General features: G+C 51.5%; 1 protein-coding gene across 8 annotated transcripts in view; it reads left to right on the top strand.

Moving 5' to 3' along the window:
- Positions 1–11,707: 11,707 nt before the first annotated feature.
- The window catches only part of PDGFA (platelet derived growth factor subunit A), a 34,731-nt gene continuing 32,566 nt past the window's right edge, over positions 11,708–13,872 (top strand). For 3 of the 8 annotated variants that reach the window (XR_007778830.1, XR_007778831.1, XR_007778828.1), the window contains exons 1-2: positions 11,709–12,177; positions 13,335–13,431. Coding sequence is in view for 4 of the 8 variants with exons in the window: in XM_050980065.1 (XP_050836022.1) it covers positions 12,115–12,177; positions 13,335–13,431 (160 nt within the window). In the remaining 4 variants the exon portion in view is untranslated. Of the gene's footprint in view, positions 12,178–13,334; positions 13,432–13,872 lie in introns of all 8 variants that reach the window. The other 5 variants (XM_050980065.1, XM_050980066.1, XM_050980067.1 and 2 more) reach the window with 4 other exon arrangements.

The following is a 13,872-nucleotide window of genomic DNA, read 5'->3' as shown; positions in this document are numbered from 1 at the left end:
TGTGAAGGGGTTTTTCTTCTTCTCAGATTTTTTTTTTCCAAGCTGCATTTCTTTGAGAGGCTTTGTGGACAGTGTGGGCAGAGCCATGTGGAAGGAATTTAAAGGGAGAAGCCAGTTCAGGGTCACGGCCCGATATGTGAATATAAACCAAACAGTTGTGGATGGTACGAAGCAGCTCCCCAGGGCTGACCCAGGGCTGTGGACGTGTGGGATGGCACCAGCTCTCAGGGGTGCAGAGAGCAGCACTGGCAGGCTGTGGGCATCCCACAGCCAGGAGCATTGGGGGATGCCTGGGTAGCCAAAGCAAGGACCACAGAATGAGAACGACCTGCACAGGGTGTCAAGACAGGGCAGGAACCCACATAACAAGGAGTCCCTTTGGAGAACAGGTCTGAGAGAAGCATCTAAGGGAGCTGGAGAAAAGGAGGCTCAGTGGAGATCTTCTCACTCTATACAACTTCTTGAAAGGAGGTTGTAGCCAGGAGGGTCAGTCTTTTCTCCAGCGAGCAATAGGACAAGAGGAAATGGCCTCAAGCTCTGCCAGCGGAGGTTTAGATCAGATATTAGGATAAATTTCTTCACCAAAAGGGTTGTTAAGCATTAGAACAGGCTGCCCAGGTGGAGTCATTGTCCCTGGGGGGATTTAAAAGACATGTAGGTGTGGTCCCTGGTGAAACCATTTAGCTGAGACCTCTGCAGTGCTGAGTTAGTAGTTAGACTTGATGATCTTGGTATTTTCCAACCTATGATTGGTATTGGTATTTTCCAGACTCTATGATTCTAGCAAGCCTGACTGAGCTGATTTAGTCTTGCCCCTGAAGCTGTGGAGGGAGTTCCTGGGCAGCTTTCCAGTGGGGGCAAGGGGAATCTGGGAGAGAGCAGCTGAGGGAACATTGGCTGAGGACAGACAACATCCACACCAAGAAGCCTTGCAGGGGAAAGCAGTTGTTTGATCTGTTGCCTTTACATACAGTTGAAGACTACCACTAAGGGGTCTGATGCTCTATCAGACTATTATGGCTTTAGCAAAGGAAACCTGGGAGGCTGGATTGCTCTTCTGCTCTGTGTGTAATGACCTTTGTGCCATTTCACAGTCACCTCTTCTCTGGCACCTGCCTCTTTCCAATTCCTGCACAGCAAGGTTAGAAAATAACCATCAGCAGGAAGGAAGGCTCTGCTGCAAGAAACTGTAGCTTAGATTTAGTAAGGCTTTTGGCTCCTGTGTGCATGGCCAGATTTTTTTCTCACACTGTTTTAATCTTAGGGATGCTCTAGACACAAATTCTTATTTGCTTCTTATTCTTTTATTGACACTTTGACAATGTTCTTTCACTTCTGAGGAGTCTCTCACCAGGTACACATGGGATCAGTCAGACCACTGAGACTGCAGAGTTACAATTTTCATGAGACTTAGGCACAAGGCAATTTTAAAACTGGCTTGAAAGGTAATTTGGAAGAGAAGGAAATGTCTTCCCTGTAAAGCTGGCCAGGTGGGCAATGCTGCAACGTGAATTTCCCTTGCTGCAGAAGGTGCACAAGCACTGCTAGGTACTGCATCATCCATGTGCAGCAGGTGACATTTCCTCTGTTTTGAGGGACCCTCACACACCTCTTCAGGCCTTCTAGCCAAAGCAGGGGGTGTTTATAAGGGAAGATTTTCTGGCATGACCCTACATACACTAGAAATTGGACTGAGCTCATGAAGTTCACTGTGGATCAGAGCTGCATTTTGGAGCAGTGATGTTGAGATTGCAGACTCCATTGCTGGTTCCCAATCTCTTGAGCCATCTGGCTCCTTATCAGTATTTTATTTTTCTCAACTGCTTCAAATGCAGAGGCCTTGCTCTGGTGTGATGGCATTTTGAATTAAATCGACAGCCAATTTGGATTATGAAACCATGAAACAAAGAAATAAAAGTCCCTCCCAGCAAAAGGTGTCTGATGACACTTATGGAGTAGGTGGCTCAGAGCCTTCAGGGGAAATTCCAGATGGATAGGAAAGTAGCAGTGATACAGCCAACCTTTACAAAGGGCGGGATTGGGGCATGTGGTGAACCACCAGAGGAGCTGTGGTTATGAGATCAGATGGATGGCCTGGGGAAAGTCAGAGGAGATGTGTGGAAAACCAGTGGGCAGCTCAAAGTGTGATACAGAGATAAGCATGAGATGGGAAGGGTGTGGTAAGACAAACTCCTAAGAACTAAATGCTTGCTTAACGCCAGGAAAAGAAGCAGGTCCAGCCTAATGATGTCGAGAGAATACTCCATGCCCCTGGTTAGTCATGTTCCTAAGTGCTGGGTTAGGGAATCTGGGCTGTGTTTGACCCTCCTGCTCCAACCCTGAGGAAGCCAGGATTGAGCAAGACCACACATCACACCGAACACCTCCGGAGGGAAGTGATTAAGCCATGAATAAGAGATCCACCAGCTGTTGTGCTTTGTGTGTGTGCACACACCATGGAACTACTGCAAAAAGCTAAACCTAGGGCCAAGAGAGCCTGGGACCAAAGGTGAGACCTCCATGAAGGACCATGACAACAACTGCAAGACTAAAAGCATGAGCAATGGAAACAGACACCACACTGGCATGGATGTTTGAATTTGGCATCTTAATTTTAAACAAAGGAGGATAGAAGAGTATTTTTCAAATCCTTCTCATTAAGTAATACCCTGAACTCCTATTTCAGTGGAAGTTAAACATACACACACATCTTTGGTGCTCTTGAAAATTTCAATCTAACCTTACTGTCAGCTCTACAAAGACAGGTGGGGGTTTTTGTAGATGTCTGTGATAGCTGGCTTCAGATTCAGCCCTGCCATGTTTCTGAGCAGCTTTTATGCCTGTCCACAATGCATTTTAAAATCATTGATAATTTCAACAGAAAACTAATCCCCAAAGACTCCTACTACTGGCTTCTGTAAAAACAGGCTTTTACACTACAGGCACATATTTTTCCCCAGTGGCTTTGGACTTGGACTTGCTGTCTGCACTGATAGTAGAAGTTGAGCAGGCCTGAGCTGGCCTTTTTAACTTCCACAGCAGCCACTACAAGCACCCAGAGTTGAAATGGTGGCATCCCCACCCAGCAACCTCCATGGCACTGCCCCCAGACTCCAGACATGCACTGGTTGGAGGAGTATCTGACCACTCTGGGGCTGTTGGAGTGTGTTGGAGTAGTTGGGGTTGGCTGGCTGCAGCTTTCATTCTTTCTGGCATCTGCAGAAACTGAAATCAGACAAGAAAGACATAGCAAAAGATGGAGAAAATAAAGACATGGAGGGAATCTGGACACCACAAACTGGGGAAAGGATAGGCAGGAAGAAGGGAAAAACGCAGTGAGAGGAAGAAAGAAAAAGTCACAGTGAAAGAAGCAGAGCAGTAAGCCCTGTGATAGAAACAGAAGCAGTTTGAGGTTTGTATGCATTGTGGCTGGGCTCTTGCCCGTGGTATTTAACTTCACAAACTAACCCAGCCATTATGCACCGAGGGATCGTTAATGCAGCAGATGCAGCCAGACATACGTAGGAGTGTGTTAATATAAGGCCTGATGCAAAAAACACCTGCTAGTTTGGCAGGGTGTCTCAGGAAAGATACTTGTGGCTCGTGTGAGGGTGCAGTATTTACAAAGGTATCTGCTGCTTTCCCATCACATCATGTGCAATTCCCATTTGCCTTACTGGGAGCTTTGCACAGTGACAGTGAAAGAGACTCCAGGCTGAAACTGGGTGGAGCTGGTCCCATTTACACTAGAAGGGAGCTGATGTTCTAAATGTTCTGCTTCTTTTTTTGTTTTTTCATCCAAAATATTTAGGACATGGAGAGGAATTCTCTCTCTACAATACCTAGGCTCCAGGGCTGCCTTGTTTACAAAGGCTTAAGCTTTTATAACCCTGAAGGAATTGCACTGATGCCATGCAAGGGGAAGAGGCACTTCTGGAAGATTATAACAATGTGGCTGCCTTATCCCAAGCCCTGATGCTGCTGAAGTGGATGTGTGCCATTACTGAAGTGTTAGAAGGGCTGGCACACTGTCCCAGGAGGAGATTCTCTTACAAACCAAAGATGGGGGTGGTACCAGGCAATTAGGCAGCAGTACAAGGCCTGGCTGCTTCCAGGAGCATCCCAGGGATGGAGGGCTCTGGTTCACATGCAGAGAGCAGACAGCTGCAGTGGTTTAAGATGTTCCCCACAGCTGTGTGTCCCAGCTCTCGGTGGGAGGCTGCCCACGAGCAGGACTGATGGAATGAGGGATTCCTATGCCTCAGCTGTCCCAGCTCAGGGCCCAGGGGATCCACAGAGAACACAGATGGAGAACGGCTGCAGTGTGGGCACCTCAATACAAACTGGGGGGGCATCTCTGGCACACATGCAAAGTGTGATGAAGGCAATATCATAACTGTCCCACGAAAACTAATTATAGCTCATTTGCTAGGACCCTCAGCAAACAGGTTTATTCTCTGCTTCCTAATTGTTCTATGAGATTCTTTCCCAGGGTTTGCTCACTTTTGCATCTCTCCTTGCCCAGCTGTCCTTATTGGAGCTCTGTCATCTCCCACTTCCCAATTTTCACAAGGTGCACTCACAGGGAAGCCTCTGGCACAGGTAGCCATGTGGTGGGAGCTGGTGCTGGACAGCCAGAACCACAACCAGCCCCAGCAGTAAGCCCAGACACAAAGCAAGGATGCAGAGAAATCTGCTCTTTTATGCCCTGTCTCTTGCCTTTCTTCTTGGCATTTTAAAGCTTTTCTGCTCACCTTTCTCTTTCTAGATTTTCTTCCAGTCCCAAACAACTGCAGCAGCACAACCCACTACCTCACGGTTCATCCTCAGTCTCGCAGTCGCCACTTTATTTTGTCTTTTCCCAGTTTCATGAAAGAAGGCAGTTGCATGAATAACAGGATTATTTATCATCCTCTCCCTCCCCTTCCAGGATGGCTTGCTGTTTATGGAAAGCACTGGAGTGCAGGAGAGATCGTGCTACAGTTAAACAGACAATGCTTAAAGGGCCATTGCCTGCTCTCTGCTTTAAGGCTGTACTCCTCACTGCCTTCCAAGAAAGAGGGAGTTCTGTATCCCAGCTGATGGGAGTGGCATCACAAACCACTGCTGAAAGGTAAACAAATGCTATGTTAAATAGGATGGTTGGACTTTGGTGATCTCAGAGGTTTTTTTCTAAGCTAAGTGATTCTACAATTTTATGGTTCTGCACTTCACTTCTTGCAAGAACCAGGAAATTCAGTTCTGGTGTAAATGTGGGTGTGTGGTCCTTTTCTAGCCCAGCAGTGTATCAGGAACATGTTCCCAGGGACTATGTGAGGGTGGCTAGCAGGTGACAGACCACATTAAGATACCTCCTTGTGACACAGACAAATGATGTGACCAGAGGTGCTTCTCAGAGGTCTTCTGGACCTGGAATTTAGCAGGGCAATGATAAAACTTGTCCCAAGGTGGTGAGAAAAGGGCTTTGGAAATGGTTGCTACCAGCTTCTCACCTGAAGTTTGGCTATGGCGCCATGGCAGGCTCTCTCCATCGTCCCTGCATTTCTGATTACTGATGTGCCTCATGGCTATGGAAGATCTTGATCAGCTCTCAGGAAAAAATCACCTAAGTACAAAGTGTTGAGAATAAACAGCTGGAAAGCACTGATTTTCCCAGGAATTTCTGCTGAGGAGCAGATGCCAACACATGGGTTGCCTGTTCTGCTCTGACCACCACCATCAGTGGGTCTGTGGATACCAGTGTGTCTTGAAAGGATGGAAGTGCTCAGGAAGGGTGAGTCTGGAGACTCAGCATGAAGCCTTTCTTTGGAGACCCTGCTCTGAGCTGGAGACTTCAGGCATGATCCTTGAACGATGTGCAGCCACTAAGACCGTGTGAGGACCAGGCTGCTGTAGGTGTAAGAAAATGAAAAGAAAAATTAAAAAACTCTACACTGGAGTTTCTGTTAAAAAAAAAAAAAAGCAAACCAATCACCAATCCTTTACTTGCTCTTCTTCTTCCCTTATATTAACTAGGTTTCTGTGACAAAAAGGGTCAGAAATTCAATTAGGAAGCTTCACAACCATTACAAACATTTGCAGTTCAAAGTTAGCAATTCCACTACAGCAGCCTCCATATCTCCTGTGTCCTTTAGGTATTGTTGGATCCTGCAGTCTCTGGTGTGCTTGGAGTTGAAAATGTGTGTATCATTCTCGTGAGTTTTTATTGTAAGGGAGGGAATCTCACAGGACAAATGTGTAATGTAAGAGCAACAAGGTTGCATGGATACAAGAACACAAACGGGGCGGCTCACACTTTGAGAACACAAATTCTTCAGGAAGAACAACTATCTCACTGTGTTTGGATGGAGCTTAATAAAACTGACTGCTCCAAGCTAGGCCTCTACAGGCCTCCAAGCTACAAACAATGGAGAATAATATCACAATTTTATGGTACTTAGCGTGGCTGAGTTACATCCTGGATGGTCTCCACAGAATCACTGCAACTGGTGTTGATTTGAGTCAGAGGAGAAGAGCTTTACACCCCAGTGCTGAGGAGGCATGAGCACACCACGCACAGGACCCCAGGGGCCGAGCCCTGTGTGCAGTGCTCTCATTTACAGCATGTATCAGCATACCTTAAGCTGGGCTGGTACTTTTACAGTCATTCAGCTGCATGAACTACATACTCCTGACAAAACACAGCCCATTTTTAATAGCTGTATCCACCAGGCAGAGGATATCCCTCACTCACAGCAGCTCCCTTGTCCCACAGGGGTGGGGAGCAGGGATCAGCTTCATATACCCACTAAAATAGCGGCCAGTGCTGGTATGCAAGTGCCCTAGTTTAATGCCTAAACATGGTATCTTGCTACCCAGGCTGGCAGGGCTGCCAGTTCGTGCTCCAGCCCTGAAGGTGAACTGTGTGTCACTCAGCAGTGGCTGTGGCAGCAGCGAAGGTCAAACAGTCCCTCACTGTCAGCCCTGCTGCTGAAGCTCCTGGGTAAGGAGCAGCTGGGCACTGGGGGAGAGAGCAGCACATTAGCAAGAGTGTTACTAACTGTCTCTCTTGGCTATTAAACCAAGTAATGACTCCAGAGACAATTGGGTCTAACCCCCACTGAAGTCAAACGGGCAATTTTGGGTGGAAGATCAGCTCAACAAGGACCCTGCCCCGTTCATAGCAGAGCAAAACATCTCCAGACATATTGTAACTTTAAGTGTCAACCCACATAAGTGGATACTGGCCACGGCCACCCTCTGTGTTTGGGGCAGAGACATCATAAAATCTTTCCACAACACTTCTGATCACTCCTCTTAGCTGAAACCTTGTAGCAGATTTGCATCTTACGACTATTTAAGAAAATTATCAACTGTGAAAGCATCTGGAAAGCTGCACCAACAAAAGTTTCAAAGACAACAAAGCTCAGCCAAAAGGACGGAGCCAGTGCAAGGATCCAAAAGTAAGAGGGGGAGAAGCAGGAATCATGTTTGTAGGTGCGCTAGCTGGAATAATAACAGCCTTGCCTGTTCTCCTTGCAGCTTTCCTTGTTGCTCTTTATGGGATGAGATTCAGGAAAGGGAATGGTGTGTCTGCCATCAGTGCCTACTGCATTTGTAATCCTTGCCTGCACTGCACCTGCACCTGTGCCAGCCTCATGCCTTTCCACAGGCAGGCAGCAATTGAGCTGCAGAGCAGGAAAATGACCTCCCCCCACCATGGCCACATGTCCCTCTGAAGCTACAGGTCAAAAAAAAAGTTCAAAACCAGAGAGGAACCACCCTCTTATCTTCCTGTCCAGCTTTCTGGATTTTATGTTCTGCACTTTTATCCTCTGTTATACACTGTAGGGCACTGACAGAATGGTGCAGGTCCAAACTGCTGAGAGTATTTCCTGTGGGTCCTTTCCAGAGCCAGGACAGTTGTGGTGGCAGGATGTATCCTGCAGAACACACTGACCAGCTTTGGCCAGTCCCAAATACATAATGCAATAAAAGCAGGCCACTCTTCCAACAAAAACCCTTACCCAAACCCATTGTTTTGTTAATTTTAACTGGATTATCTATGAGGCAAAACCCCTACTAAAATCAAATCTGAAAAAACTCAGGTTTCCCAAGGAATGTCTTTGCAATGAAATGATTCCTCTTGCAACCTCAAAATGGGTCAGGAGGGTCAAACCAGCATCGTTCCAGCCTGAGCTCTGAAATAGATGTCCTGGGCCTCAGGTACCATCTCAGAGCCGGCTTCAGCGCCCTCTGAGCACCACAGTACCCACCTTGCTGGCCCTCCCTGGCTGCACCCCTCCCAGTGACCTTCCCCCAGTGTGCATCTGTAAAACATCAGTTGGTCCTGTTACATTGCCTGGCCTGTGTTTCTAAGAGCTGAGCCAGCAGAGTTTTAAACGAGCTCTGTAGTGGGTGCTGGAAGCTGATTTGGGGCACCCTGGCTTCAGGTGACTCCACCCTCAGAAAGCAGCTCTGGTGACACTAATGTGGTTCTTATTTTGTGTCAGCTTCTGCATCCCTTCCCCCATGCCAAGTGCTGTGAAAACCCTGGGAATCCTCCCTCCCAACACTCTGTCATGGTGTAATTCTATTATAATTCCTGACATTTGAGAGACTTCTAACAGTGCGTGCTTTAAATTAGACAAGCAATATATTGCATGCTGCTCTCAGATAAATAAAAAAGTGTAAAATTTAATTTTCTGACACTGTTCTTGGTACTGATTTCCTTTTAAACCTGTAACTACCATGCTGTCGCTCCTTCCTCATGTGTGGCTTGTGGGTATTACATAAAAGGTGGTATTTCATGTCTGGTGCACACATGTGCAGTGGATGTGCAGGAAGGTGCCATGCTGAAGCAAACATGCACTGGTGTTTTGTTTTTCACACAGCTGTGTGTAGGGACTTAGAGGCAACAAATGCAATTTTAGATCAAACAATAGACAAGGACAAAATGTGTTTTGTAAGCAGACAGACAACCTAAGTATAAAGTTGTTTGCAGAATCTGTGTGAATTTTATTTATGTTTCCTGGTCTTTGCTCTCCTCTGGGATCTTACATATTTTGCATTATTATCAAATATTTGTAATGATCCCTATAAACAGTCTAATGTTAAAAGCTACTCCAAGTGTAACTTGACCCAGAGGAAAGATGCTTATCTGAGCTCCACAATGACAGATTAAAAAAAGATGCTGATGCAGTATATCTCTTGTAAAATGAGGAAAATAAAAGAAAAATCAAAACTGCATAGATTTTTTTTTTTTTTACCATAAGATAAAGCAGGACTTATCTCTGTTGGCTTTTGCAGTGAAATACCACTAGCAAGAGCTACAAATGTACAGCACTTCTGATCCCAAATGCACTAGCCAACCAAGGAAGGAAGGAGAGGAGTAAATGCTCAGCCAGCCGGTACTGTCAGAATCTATTTCACTGTTTAGTAATTATTTTTTTTATTACTATGACAACACGGACCATAAGAATTGCTTCTTTAACCCCAGCAAATGAGACTGTGCAGATGAGACTTTTTTTTAACTGAAGTAATTGCTTTTTACTTCTGCCATGTAAGAAAGTGATGGCACTACCAGAGTGTCCTGCCCTGCTCTGCCTCCTCCTGCCCTGCATGGATAGCACTGCTGCAGTGTGGCACTCGGGTAATTTTTTTTATATCAGGAGGCATTTGAGAATGGCTCCACACTGGCTCAGCATTTTCTGTCTTAAAAAAAAAAAAAAAAAAAAAAAAAAAAAAGCAGCATTCTCCTTTTTAAAGTGCTTCCAAATCTTTTACATCTCTTTTCCTTTTCTCTCTCTTTTCAACCCCCACCTTATTTTTCCCCCCTTGTGGTCCTGGAGACCACCCTGTAAGCCTACATGACATCATGAGAGAGAATTAAACGTACTTGAAAGGCCACTTCTGTTTTGGTGGGAACTTCTATGCAATTGCAAAGTGCCCATTAAAGCACAGGTTGTTTCCTAGAAGCATGTCCAAGCCAGTAGCGTGCAAACCCCTTCAGGGCTTCTAGAAAGCATTCGCTTTTGAAATGCTGAAGGAAATTCAGAGATGAAAGGATAAGTCTCCCTGGCTGTGCATTTACAGTCTATTGTCTTCCATGAAGGATAGTATCACTTCTCAGTTGTGTTATTGCAGTTAATCCACTTAAATGCTATTGGATTTTCAGATGAGCTGAATTCTTTGCATCTGCTATTAAGAACCTTTGTTTAGATGAGAAAGGGCTGTTATTTAAATCACAATGAGTTCAGGGAGATGTCAGGGTGCAGCAGGCACCTTGTGCCAATCCGCGCCGGGGGAACGGGGGCAATTTCTCGCCGGGGCAGCGAGGAGGGAGGATGCGAAGGGAACGCGAGCTGCCCCCGCGGAGCGGCGGGGCCGGGTCGGGGCCGGCTGCGGGGCTCGGGACAGGCTGCAGAGAGCCAGGGCCGGCTGCGGAGTCCGGGTGCGGTTGCGGAGGATCGGTGCGGGGCCGGGGCAGTTGCGGGGATCCAGGGCGGGGGTCTGGGGCAATTGCAGGGGGCCGGAGCAATTGCGGGGGACCGGGGCAGTTGCGAAGGCTGGGTCCGGCTGCGGCGGAGCCCCGGGGCGCGGCGTCCCCGCGGCCGCGGCGGGGAGCCCCGAGCCCGCGCATGCCGCAGCCGGGTGCCGCAGGGCGGAGGGCTCCGCTGCCCCCCGCCCGCACCGCCCCCCCTGCCTCTCGTGCAGTTTGGGGGTGCTTTTGTATTCCTGAAGGCTGTGCGTGTGTGTCGTCCTTCGCAATGAAGGCTGCGCTGCAACAGCGACGTTAAAACCCGCACACCACAACCCTCCGCCGCTCTGCCCCTCCCCTTCTGCAAAAGGCAAGGCCCCCCCGCTAAAATAGAATAACAACGATAAGAAAGCACACACACGCGCACACACGATCGCGCCGTGGCCATGGCGATCCGCTCTGCCTTATGTAAAGGCAAAGCACACGGCCGAGCCCGCCAGGTTACACGGCGGCTGCTGCGCAGCAGCGCCCGCCCCTCCGCCCGGTGCCGCAGAGGGCCGGCGGCGGGGGCTGCCCCGCTCCCCCCGACCCCTGCCCGCCGCCGGCTCCTTGTTTTCTCCTCTCAGTGGGCAGAGCCCCTGGCCCTGGAGCAGGCGCCGCAGCTGCCGGCACCCCCACGACTTGTTGTTGGTGGGTCTGGTGCCGGGAGTACCCGGGAGGAGGGGCGGGGGCGGCGCACGGCAGGGCGGGAGCGGTATATGCTGCTTCTCGCCGGGGCCACGCTCCAGACCGGCCACCGCTCCGGAGCGAGCCCCGAGCCTCCCTCTGCCTGGAGTTGCAGTTCGTCTCCGATCCCCTTGGGATTTAAACCTTCTTGCATATATATATATATTTTTTTTTCCCCCTCCTTCCTCCTCCTCCTCCTCCTGTCTTTTTCTCCCGTGCAAAGTGGAGCAGGAACTGCACCAAGGCAGCCCGCGAGATCCTGCAATACCGCTCCGATTTGTCCCTGCTATTATTCCTAATTAATTATTATTTTTTGACCTCGCCCCAGCCGGGGAGGGAAGCGGGACCATTCTCGGCAAGAGAAACATTTCGCTCCTTATCAATAAAGATTTTTGATTTTTCCCCTCTCCGCGGAGGGGCCGGGTGGAGGGCAGGCACGGCGGGGGGGGGCCGGCCCTCGGCGGAGAGCGCAGCCCCGCGGTCCCGGCGCGGCGCGGAGCAGCGGCCGCGGCGGGGGGAGGCGGCCCCAGCGCCGCCCGCGCGAGGGGGGCAGCCGCCCCAGACAGGTGATGGGCGTTTCGGCTGCGCTCCGGATCGACTCCTTGGGTTTCACTTTGGTCTGATCTAAGCAAATATGCAGAAGTACCGGCTGGTCTAGTCCTAAGAGCCAAGAGGAGCGAGCGAGAGCGGCAGAAGGGAGAGCAGCCACGCTCCCGTAGCGAGGGGAACGTACAAACAGCGGCCGCGCCGTCATTAAGCCACCGCCGCCCCGGGCAGCCCCGACCCACCCTGGATGCGGAGGATCCCCGAGCCACCCCGCTGCCTTTCCCCTGAGGGATGGTACTGAATTCCTGCGCGGCAGGAGCCGGCCTGCAGCCCCTCTCCATCAGCGTTGCCTTCCCTCCGTGTCTAAAGTGCACTAGACCGCGATGAGGACCTGGGCTTGCGTTTTGCTGATAGGTTTTGGGTACCTGTCCTTTACCTTCTCCGAGGTAGGTGAGAGCAGCTTCCTGCGCTGCCTGTCCCCGGGGCACGCCACAGCCGGGGGTCGGGGCGAGCCGCGGCGGAGGGCACCGGGGAGGGAGCGGGCTGCCCACCTGGGCTCCACGGGCATCCCCGCGCCCCGGCCCCGCCGGGAGCGCTGCCCTGCCCCGGGCCCTGCGCGGCCGAGCCTGGGAGCAAGTTGCCATTTCATGCATGGCAGAAGCGAAGGGGAATGACCGTGCATTCCGCGCCCGGGCTGCTTGCCGCCCTTAAGAATTAATATGTATATAATATATATTAAATATATATATATATAATAAATATATGATAAAATATCCACGCCCCGCGGGTGCCAGCGGGCTGCGGCTGTGCGGAAGCCGAGGGTGCGCGGAGCCGGGCCGCCCCCGCGGCGCCCAGCGCTGCACACGGCGGCCGCGGGCACCGCTACTGCCGCGGGCAGAACTTGGGTGAATCCCCTGCGCCCCAAAACGCCGCTCCCCGCTCTGTGAATCTCCCCGGGAGTAGTCGGGAGCTCTCCCGCCCGCCTGCCCGCAGGGGACGGAGGGGGCGCGGAGCCGCGTCCCGGGGCTGCTACAGGTGGTCCCGGTCGGGGCGAGCGCGGTGCTCGGCGCTGCACAGCGGCTGTAACTTTTCCCGGGACCCGGTCTGCTTGGCACTGGCAGCCGCGACGTGGGCGCTGGTAGGATGGCGGCGCCCCGTGGGACGCGGTTCTTCTCCTCCTCCTCCTCCTGGTGCCCGGGTCGGGGGAGCCCGCGCCCGCGGGGGACTTGGCGCCCGCCCGGGCGAACTTCGGCAGCCGCTGCCCGGGGTGGGCTCCAGCCGCCCGGCGGGGCTCGGGGGCTCGGCGCTGGCGGGCACACGCTGCCAGGCGGGGCCGTGCGGAGCTGCCGCCCCGCTGAGCCGTGGCGCAGTCGGGCGGGCGGCGCGCAGCCCCCGCGGGCGCGCAGGCAGGGGCGGCGGGAGCGCTCCGGCGCCCCGCGGAGCGCTGTGGGGGGATGTGTGCGTGGATTTTCCCCCTGCTTCATCCCCACATGTCTCGCAAACACCCCGCACCCTCCCCAGCAAGCCCAGAGGCGCGGCGCGCCGGATGCCCGGCGCTGCGGGCGGGACTGCGCGGTGACCCGCGGTGTGTGTGTCTTTGAAGGAGGCCGAGATCCCGCAGGAGCTCATCGAGCGGCTGGCGCACAGCGAGATCCACAGCATCCGCGACTTGCAGCGCCTCCTGGAGATTGACTCCGTAGGTAAATTAGTCCCGTCCTCCTTCCTTCCGCGCCGTCGGCCGCCGCCGCCCCGGGGGGAGGCCCCGCACGCCCCGCGCTCCCCGCACGCCTTTCCGCGCCTCGCCCGAGACACCCGTGCGGGGAGCGCACCGAGAGCCAGGCGGCCCTGGGATGCGTGTCACAGGGAGGCGGCGGCCAAGGGGCCGATCGGGGATTAAAACTTCGTGGGGTTCAGGGTGGAGAGGGACCTTGTGACCCCCCCGTGTTTTTAGAGTTCTCTCCGTCTCGCAGCGGAGAAGACTTGCCATAAGGTTTGTTGTTGGTCTTGCATTGCTCTGTTATCTTTAAACTACTGTCCTAGAGGTATTTAAAATATTTGAAACAATATTTATGAATGAAGTAATGTCTCTTCAAGTGCTGGGCTTTATTAAAAGGAAAATAAACGGTCCGCACTGATTTTAA

This window comes from Serinus canaria, chromosome 14, assembly GCF_022539315.1.
Source record: "Serinus canaria isolate serCan28SL12 chromosome 14, serCan2020, whole genome shotgun sequence".
Classification (NCBI taxonomy): domain Eukaryota; kingdom Metazoa; phylum Chordata; class Aves; order Passeriformes; family Fringillidae; genus Serinus; species Serinus canaria.
Note: the sequence above shows the minus strand (reverse complement) of the source record. Positions and strands in the feature narration are given on the sequence as shown.